We start from the raw sequence: 10065 nt of genomic DNA, 5'->3' as shown, positions 1-10065 counted from the left end.
AACCTAGGCAAACATCACTGAATATTTAATACATGTGCTTAATTTGTATTTATAATAATTCATCTCGTACTCGGCGGTGAAGAAAATGTATAGGGTAACCTTGTTTATCAAAATAGTCTACTTCCAATATCAAGATCGGACTCTATAATTACTTAGAATCTACAAATACAGGTTATTTCTCCATCTGAATGATTAATCGATATCTAATTTACGTAGAAGGACGAATTAAAAACATTGTATTTACAAATATATAATACGAATTTGCGGTCAATTTTAAAAAAAATATTTCTGATAAAATCATACTATAAATATCAACAAATAAAGAGTTATTTATGTTCGACAAAAATCAAAGTCGATCCATCTGTTCAAATCTAAGCTACTGATAAATCCAGCACACATTTCCATTGCAGTTGCAACATGTTCATACGCTCGAAGATAAAATATATTCTTCACAGCAAATGAGGCTGTTTTACTTGATATTTTTTCGCGCTGGGATGTCTTACTTGTATTTTTTTCAGTTTCATCATCAACATCTGAATTTTCTGGTAACCGAGCGTATTCGTCATCGAATTTGTCAAACATGTGTCCAAGAATTTGTTTAACTGCTTTATATTTTTGTTCAAGCAAGTCGTCGTCTTCATACCATGGCTTTAAACATTCTCTATGAGATTTTCTTAGAGTTTCATAATATTTCATTCGGTCTTCGTATTCTTTTTTCATCATTTTTAATCTCCAACTTATAATAGAGAGGTCCCAAGATTCTTCTGGAGCCATTTCTGAGAAAATTTCATTAAGTTTCGCTACTTCCGTTTGATGATAAAAACAAACGGGATTTTTCATAACAAATATTTCGGCTTCCAAGAACCTTTTCCTGTATGGATATATCTGCAGCTGAATACTTGTAGCTTCTTGCACAATCTCTTCTAATATATCTTTAGCCATATTCTTAAGAACATTGTTATAAATTATATTTTTTAATTTAAAAATTTTGTTTTTAATCTTTGCTACATTTTCTATTGCATCAGCGTATAAATTAAAAATAAGCTGCTTATGTTGGTTTCCAAAGAAACAAGTATTTAAAAATACTATTTCCCAACATTCACTATAACTTCCAGTTTTACTAGAAATGAATGTAATTAATATCTCTTGGTTTTGTCCTGGAAAAATGACGTTTTCATTCTTATTAAAGAAGAACACATGACCTTGTGTCTCTTCAAAGGGTAATTTCACCCTTTTCCAACAATATCTTAGTGTAACTGTTCCTAGGTTTTGTAAAAAAATCTTACTTCTCCCAATTTTGTTTATCGGACAATTGAAATAATAAGACCAAGATTTGCACGCGCCATGCAAGGATTCATTTTGCATTTTAATTAAATGACCAATTTCTTGGCCACCAACATCTTTTAAAAGAAAATTGTCGTTTATTTTAATTGCGTATACAGTGCTTACATCATTGTCGATGTCGGGGTCAGATGTTACGACGACAGATGGTAAAGGAGCCATCTTTTTTTGAGGTGGTTTAGGTTTTTTCCCTATAATCATAATGTCATCGATTTGAGACCTGCAAAAAAAATATGTATATCATTTTTATTTAATAAGCAAATTTAGTTTACATTTTTTATATACGCAATTTTAAGTATTATGATTGGGGGAGCTCATTCAATAAGGAATATCTAGAGTGTATATAATCCGAATAAAATAAATCCGTGTGGTTGCTTATTTTCATGCATATTAAAATTTGATTTATGTATAAGGTTTTAGAAAGTATTCTGAGAAACAAATGAAGAAAAAAAAAATAGTTATATAAAAAGTCGTCACCGAAAAGGATCTATCTTCTTTATTTTATGTTGTAATTCTCTTTCACGTTTTTCTCTGTAGTTCATATACGATGAATCTAACTTTGGGCATGGTTTCCGTTTAGAAACATCTGTTATACCCATTTCTGTTTGTTGTATGTGACGAGGAACTCCAATATGTTCAATAATACGAGGACGTCCAAGTTCAGCGCGGGTTCTTTGTACTTCATATACTTGTTCACAATAGCTCTTTTGCTTTAATCGTTGAGGCTGTTCCCATAAAGTGTTTCTCACGCTTACTTTTTTCTCAATTTGACAATTTTCAAGCACTATTTTCCTTTCCTTATTTTCTCGGACTTTCGACAGTAAATTCATAGCTAAATCAGCTGGTGGTCTTCGTGTCTTTCGAGCTAAATTCTCTGTTTCTTCTTTTCTTATTTTTATCCATTTTTCCCACACTAAAAGTTCAGGATCTGGATCAATAATATCTTTGCATGATACAGCCTTATTTAAATTCATTTTTGGCATTACTAGACACTGATAATGATAAACAAAACCATAACTATATTTCAAATGTCAAAACTGATCAAAACGCTTTTAATGATTTAATGAAACTTCATGAAGTATTATTATAACATTTAGATTTAGATATTTAATATGACTTATATATTCAAAATAAATATATAATGTAAAAAAAATATTCGTTATTTAAAATTATTTTTATAAAGATTTTATCGAACAAATTTGATTAAAAAATTACGAGTATCTATATAAACCATAAATATAATATATTTCACTCTTGTACATTATATTCATGAAAATAAACATTGCCTTGTATAGACGTGTCATGTTATGTAACGTCAAAATGATAAATTAAATGTGCTGAAAATTTATATTTTTAAATAAAATTACTTAGTTTAAGTGTAAATTGTTTAGAAAATTATGCTAAAACAAACAACTGTAGCTCAAACGGGTAAGGCCTTTTGTATTAAAAATATTTCAACATAGATGAAATTATCGCTCTTTTGTAGGACAAACTTATAATTTAATTTTTCAATCTATAAAGCTCAAATTTTATTTCATTTTACTGAAACCTACGTCGATACATATGCAGGTTTTTTACATGGATATATATCTTATCCGAAGATCGAGGGCTTAAACCCGGGCAATCACCATTAAATTTTCATGCGTCATTTATGTTTATAATGCATTACATGCTAAGCGGTGAAGAGAAACGTCGTGTGGAAACGTTTATATGTCAGATGATAGGGTGACACATACATATGTACATATATCCATTAATCAGCATTGGAGCCTTAGGGGTGAAGCCTTAATATTATTTCCATATCAAAGATGTACATACTATTCTTAAGAAAACAGTCTTCAGTATTTCACTGGATAATTCGGTGACTGCACTTGTCTGTCTGTGTATGTAAATAGCCTTTGCGTAAGGAATAAATAAGATGAATAGTGGTGAACATTTACCAACTGATTAGAAATTTTTTCCACTTGGTTTCCAATCCATAAATACATTTAAGAGGAAGAAGAACAAACACCAGCACAGGATGAAAATGAACCACCATTTGGATCTTTAGAGTGGATTCATTATTGGTGTGAATTCGAGGGTGGCCTACCAACTCCAATAGATGTTTCCATCACTGGTTCCTTGAAGTATTGGTGTCCGGAACTAGTTTGGTATAATTTTGACGTATATCCTCATAAAGTGAAACTGACAAATACTGGATACACAGGTTCATTTTTATCTTATATTTTCTTCATATAATAAGCTATATCATAATTTATGATCATACATCATACACCTTATGTCACTCATTTGGGGACAGCCTAGGTAAATGCATCTATCAATGGGCACCATTGATTAATCTTACGACACTCACAAGCACCCCAATCGTCTCTTACAACTTTAACGGGTTTCAGATAAAGACATTTTAAGTGACAAAACAATGTTTGGTATTTTTATGTCTAGTTCTGCTCGGAGCAAAATGGAAAGCGGAGAGGCCATTCCTGGTTGGCGGTCCCTTTCTAGAGAAGCATGTATTTTCACAAATACACTTTCATTGGGGATCGAATATGATGGAAGGGAGTGAGCACTCAGTTGATAAAAGAATTTATCCCGGAGAAATGCAGGTTATTCACAATCATAATGTATTTTTAAGGCAATGTGCTTGCACTTGAGTAAAATTTTAATATTATCTGTGCTTACAGTTTTATCTTTAGTTAATTATATATCAGTAACGTAAAATACTAACAAATTAATTTTATTTTTATATTTAAAATAGGTTTTTCTTGGCCAGTTTGTTTTTTACAAGGTCAGATAATAAAATTAATTAGTTTCGTCCCTGATTAGGGGTATTAATAAAATTAGTGTTATAACATTTACATATTTTCATAAATAATGAGTAATTGTTTACTCGAATTTAAGTCATCAATATGTAAGTGCTATAAAAACACATCTATGCGACTCTCCTATTTTTAAAATATATTATAAAGTTTATTGTGTATAATAGACAAAACTATTTTAAAATTAAAGTAATTGATTAGGAAAGGTACACCAACATGGATCGTATTGTAAAAAATATGTTAAATTAATTCTGTGATTGGCACTTTTCAGCTACATAAATTCACTAGCTAATCTTACTACTTCGCAGTGGATCGTGACGTAGAGTGAAGTTATATAAGCTACTAACTGAGTATTATAATCGACAAATATTGCAGGCGACGTTCTTCAAGTCTGAATATATGACTCAAGAAGAAGCTCTACGACATCCGGACGGAGTTGTATTCATATGTTACATTATAAAGGTAACTGATTCGTAGTGTATTTATTTTATATTAGATTTGAGATGATTGAATATGTGAATTATGCTTTTTTCTATTATAAAAATTGTAAATTGTAACTAATTTAATATATAACCAATCATATATTATATTTCAAATGTGATGATTTCGTTTTGTTTTCAATCGTAATAGGAATATGTTATTTCTTGTAATAATTATACTATTATTCAGAATAAAAATTATAATGAGCTATTGGAAACAAACTTTAATATTCACATCGTTTTATTGTATACAAAATAAAATAAAAAATAGCTTTGTGCAATCTTTAAGTACTTTACAAATAAGGTCATTTATAAAAAGCTTTTTCTACCTGACAACCTAAGGGGCGAGAGAAATATTGTTGGAATAAACAACTAAATTGGCAAGCAACATAAGAGTAGCTGTAAACAAACAATGAGATGAAAGTCGAGATGACTCAGTGGTTAGAATACGTGAATCATAACCGACGATTGAAATTTCATGTGCGAGGGTGAATTCGACAGTCGAATTCATACAATTTATATTTTAAATTATATTCGAACTTATAAATAAAGTCTTTTATTATCATCGTTTGAAGTTACACTTGTGTGTTGCGTGCTAGTCAACATTCGCACGGGAGTTAAAAGCGTCGCGTAGACACTTATATTTGATTTGCTTTGCCCACAAACTATTTAAACGTGCGTTTGAATATACGCTTTGTGACATATTGGATCTATATTATTTGTCAGTGCGTTAGAAGGCTACGTAAGAGTTGGGTCTATGACGGGTCGTGTAAAGTTCGCAGCGAAGAGTGGCCATCCGCATAGTGCGGGGATATCGCAAGATGTCCTACGAGGCGGTAACCGTCCTAGCACGCTTTGCGCGCACTAGGACATTCTGGCGGATATGGTCGCGAGGGTCTATAAACATCTCTCTCTCCCTCATCCTCCGTCAGAACAGTGGAAGCACGCCTCCGAGTGCGCTAGAGGCGTTGAACCTGCGGGAACACTGGAGACTTCTTTCTAATATTATATAAGAATATAATCTTCATTATTATATAATTTGGTTTATATTGGCTATCGGTTGCTATTTTATTCTGAAACTATAATCTCTTGGCCTAGTTGTAATGTACTTATTTAACTGATCTCTTCTCAATCTTAAATGTCTGCTAAGTTTCTAAGCTCGTTTTAAGTTCATGCTTCGATTTAATTAAAACGATGCCACAAAAAATGGTTCAATTACTTTAAACTTTATTTAAATATTTGTATAAAAGTTTCATAGAAACAACAATGTATATTGTACATAGTTATATATATGCAAAGACAAAACAGTTCAGTGCATTTTTTCACTGTTTCCGCAGACCATATTACCAGACTCTTCCCATAGTGAGCCAATCCAAGCTGGTGCGTTTCCATACGTAATATCACGCACTGAAGGAAGCCACTATTTTATTATTAATTTAGATTAAAAAGCCGCTTATTAATTCTATAGAACATTTTATTTTTTAATTTTTTCATTTCATTTCATTTTAGCTTTAATCTTTAAATTTTTATTGATTTTTACAAATCAAATCTAAGCTTATATGTCAAATAGTATTATCATTTGTCTATCAATTTGAGAGTCATTAAAGGATAGTCATACAAACACGTTTACATTTATAATAGTACGAGCAGTGGCGGATTTACAAATTTTCAAGGTATAGGCTGTAAAGTTTTTGCCACCCTTGCCTCTACAACTGTCATATTTTTAGATGCCAGTCCTACTTCTGGTTGGAGGCGTTTATTTTCTCGCTGGAAAAAGTAATTTACGCATTTCCCCCACATGAGTATGAGGATATGCGGGACTCACCGTTAGGGGGCAGCGAACTGGCTCTTTTACTCTAGAATGTGGTATTTTTGCTGCACCGTTAAATGTACAAAATGACAAGTCATAGGTAAATTTTGTTGCCGACTTCTATCTGTAAACCATCAGAAAACCGTCACAAAGAAATCTTTTTGATTTCTTTGAGCCACCAAATTTGCCGCCACAAAAATCTGCCACCCTACGCTGAAGCCTACTCAGCCTGCTGGTAAATCTGATACTGAGTACGAGGGCTAATTAAGGTCAAATCATGAATACAATTTATATTTTGATAATAGAACGAATATTCTACCTTTATTATATTCGAACTTATATAACTCTTTTGTTATCATCGCTTGAAGTTTCATTCTGTGCTAGTCCACAATCGCTCGGGAGCTAAAAGCGTCGCTTAAAAAGCGCTTACATCTTATTTACCACTTCGCCCAGAAGCTGCACGAACGTGCGTTTGAATAAATGCTTTGTGCCATTTGATTGGATGCGTTGCGCTTGGAGTTTATAACAGAGCGTAAACAAACAAAAAACTTTCGTGTGCGAACATACACCGGAGAAGTATTTTCAAGATGTTAAAAATAACGCGCGTTACTTTAAAAAGGCACTTATATCAACCGTATTAGTTACAGAGATTGTAAAGATAAACTTATATTTACCGCTGCTTCATCCGTGATGCGTGTGATGCAGGGTGAGGAGCAAATGTTAGGTTAGATTAGATCTTTGAACATTTTCTGTACCTTTATTAGAAAAACTTAATGATGATTAATGATGGTTGTATAGTTAAGAGGTAAAAGCGTAACAAACAAACCATTTATTAGTTATGATTATTTTTTAATCACAATGTAGAATATACCGAACCGAAACAGCCTGTGAATGTCCCACTAAAGGCTAAAGGCCTCCTCTCCTCATTTTGAGGAGAAGGTTTGGAGCTTATTCCACCACGCTGGAGCAGCGTTTTAAAGTTTTAATCTTTGATACCGTGGCCTGGAGCAGATTCACAGTTTCATATTCGCATACAATTTTTTATCTGTTGTCTGGTTTCCATAGCACAAGATTTGTACAAGCTTAATTTGGGATCACATGGCCATGTGTGAAAAATGTACCAGGATATCATTATTATTATTATTATATTATCTATTAACAGCCTGTGAATGTCCCATTGCTGGTCTAAGGCTTCCTATCCTTTTTAGAGGAGAAGGTTTTGGACCTTATTCCACCACGCTGCTCCAATACGGGTTGGTGGAATACACATGTGGCAGAATTTCAGTGAAATTAGACACATGCAGGTTTCCTCACGATGTTTTCCTTCATCGTAAAGCACGAGATGAATTATAATCACAAATTAAGCACATGAAAGTTCAGTGGTGCTTGCCCGGGTTTGAACCCAAGATCATCGGTTAAGATTCACGCGTTCTTACCACTGGGCCAACTCGGCTTTTATGTAGAATATAAAAAGGAATAAAATCACTTAATTATTTTAATATAGTAGTAAATAATTGGCAATTGTTTTGGAAAATTCCTTCACAGTACGGAATAAATCCGGATGAACGACTTCAGTGGATTTTAGAAGGGTTTCCAAGAATTCAAGAAAGTCAAACGAGCACACGTATCGGTCCTTATCCTTTGTCGCGCCTTGTTCCGATGTTCTTTGAAGATTATTTCCTGTACTGGGGAAGTTTGTCTTCTGTTAAAGGAGAAAAATTCATCGTAAGATGGTTGGTTCCGCGGATAACTTTGCATGCTTCTTTGGAACAGGTCAGTTGAAAAACATACTATAATATAAGTTATTTAGTGAACTTATACCTTAATAAGGTTGCTGTATTTTGTGTCTGTTATTATAAGAATTCAACTCAAATAAGCCAAAATATAATTTGCACTTTTGTGACTAACATTGAGTAGGTAGTTCTTGCATTAAAAATAAAATAACTTTTAATTTGTTAGTTTTTTAACCATTTCTTTAAAAATTCGTTTAACTTACGATTAATAATATTTAGCATTTCTAAATGAGATGAGATTTCTAAAATGACTAATTAAATTATTATAATCTGTTATCAATGGGTTGAAATATGATAAAAATTGTTTTTTTAATAAGATTTTTCAAAGAATGATTTTTTTCTAAAAAACAACAGTTATTTTTCTTGTTGATCATTTTATTTTCGCAAATCTCTTCATACCGCGTGTCCAATTTTCCAAGCTGATAAACTATCAATGTTATGATGATTTTATAGTAACGTTGTTTTTTATTAAGTTTCCCCTAACATGTTTTTCTTTCCATTAGAGTTATATTACATGGGTACCGCTTAGATTATGTATTCACAAATTGTATATGTAAGTTGATACTTTCAGATGAAAGAATTTCGGAAGCTGTGGAATCCTTGGGATGAGCCAAATTTACGTAATTTCAGACCTCTGCAAGAGAGACAAGACCGCCATGTATTTTTCCTGAGTCCGCATTGGAGTCAATATAATTCATTGCTACCAGTACCTAGGATAGCAGATCCTTCCATTAGTATATTATCAACGGCATATGAAAAGCACCCTTGGATGTTGCCACCGCAAAATGCTAACTTGCTTACACAAGAAAATGAAAATAAAGACGTTAATATTGACCAGAAATAAATGTTGAAAGAACACAGTTTTGTATTCGTATAAATCGTAAAATTGTTCATTGTCGTTTCAGTATCACGTGTTTATCAACTCTTAAAGTCATTACGGTTGAAATACCTACACGTTATTGGAAAGCATATTTATAGCTATTAAATAGTATGCTCATTTACAGTGTACTCTCTGAGAGTGTACAATTATTAGTGCTATTCAATATGGACTCTTCTTTGTGCAATTAATCGATTTTTTTATATTTAAATATAACCTCGGGACATCTTTTGTACATAGCTTATTTAAAAAATATCAGGTGCAAGGAAACAATTTGTGTGCAAGATTTTTTATGTTATAATACTTTAACATAGTCTACAAAAATATTATTATATTATTAGAAATAAAGATGGTAATAGGTTTTTTAAAGAGATAAAACAAAACTACAATACAAAACTAAGCTAAACATATATCGACACATAACTAAGACACAAAAATAGAACAAAAGAATCAAGACTGAGCAACTGAAGTATTATATTTTGTGAGATATCCGCCACAACCGAGTGTCCAAGCAGAAGTGAGTAAAGCCAGCCTGGCCGGCCCATGAGCTCGGCAGGGCCAATCCCCACCACGATGACCATCACATGATCAAATTTCTCAAGGGCCTCTAGGCCACGCCCCTTCGGACGATATTTCTAACAATATAATATGTTTACCTACAAGTAGAAAGAAATATTTCTCTAGATTTGAAAAATGAAATAAACAATCATGATTTCTGATAACAAAATTGCTCTCTTACTTTGCTAATCCCTTGATTCACTCACTGTATCGCATAACTACACATCGTAACGATAAACTTAATTATATTGAAATTTAAATTGTATTACATTACAAAATAATTTACAGTAAATCAGAACAAAAAAAAATATACCCATTTTTCAAATAAAGTAATATGTTTACTATGTTATATAAAAATAGTGTAGCGCTCAAAATATTTTTTGGTTGATCT

The 10065-nt window shown here is 32.3% G+C and overlaps 2 protein-coding genes across 2 annotated transcripts; one reads left to right on the top strand and one right to left on the bottom strand.

The window, feature by feature from the left end:
* Nucleotides 1–330: 330 nt before the first annotated feature.
* Nucleotides 331–2315, bottom strand: LOC126769248 (MYCBP-associated protein-like). The gene is made up of 2 exons (XM_050487885.1): nt 1819–2315; nt 331–1561 (listed from the first exon to the last, which is right to left on the bottom strand). Exons 1-2 carry the CDS (start codon nt 2313–2315, stop codon nt 331–333), a joined length of 1728 nt encoding a protein of 575 aa, XP_050343842.1.
* Nucleotides 2316–2723: 408 nt separating this feature from the next.
* Nucleotides 2724–9083, top strand: LOC126769247 (carbonic anhydrase 2-like). The gene is made up of 6 exons (XM_050487884.1): nt 2724–2769; nt 3335–3547; nt 3784–3944; nt 4533–4619; nt 7992–8219; nt 8811–9083. Exons 1-6 carry the CDS (start codon nt 2739–2741, stop codon nt 9081–9083), a joined length of 993 nt encoding a protein of 330 aa, XP_050343841.1. The 5' UTR covers nt 2724–2738.
* Nucleotides 9084–10065: the final 982 nt, after the last annotated feature.

This window comes from Nymphalis io, chromosome 6 (assembly GCF_905147045.1).
Source record: "Nymphalis io chromosome 6, ilAglIoxx1.1, whole genome shotgun sequence".
Lineage (NCBI taxonomy): Eukaryota > Metazoa > Arthropoda > Insecta > Lepidoptera > Nymphalidae > Nymphalis > Nymphalis io.
This window is presented reverse-complemented; position numbering and strand designations above follow the sequence as displayed.

Excerpts from the sequence above, each read along its gene's own strand:
- LOC126769247 (XM_050487884.1), top strand. The coding sequence starts at position 2,739 with ATGCTAAAACAAACAACTGTAGCTCAAACGG. Across the intron at positions 2,770-3,334 it reads AACAACTGTAGCTCAAACGG|AGGAAGAAGAACAAACACCA; the intron begins GTAAGGCCTTTT and ends AATACATTTAAG. Across the intron at positions 3,548-3,783 it reads GACAAATACTGGATACACAG|TTCTGCTCGGAGCAAAATGG; the intron begins GTTCATTTTTAT and ends TTTTATGTCTAG.
- LOC126769248 (XM_050487885.1), bottom strand. The coding sequence starts at position 2,315 with ATGAATTTAAATAAGGCTGTATCATGCAAAGATATTATTGATCCAGAT. Across the intron at positions 1,562-1,818 it reads AAGAAGATAGATCCTTTTCG|GTCTCAAATCGATGACATTA; the intron begins GTGACGACTTTT and ends TTTTTTTTGCAG.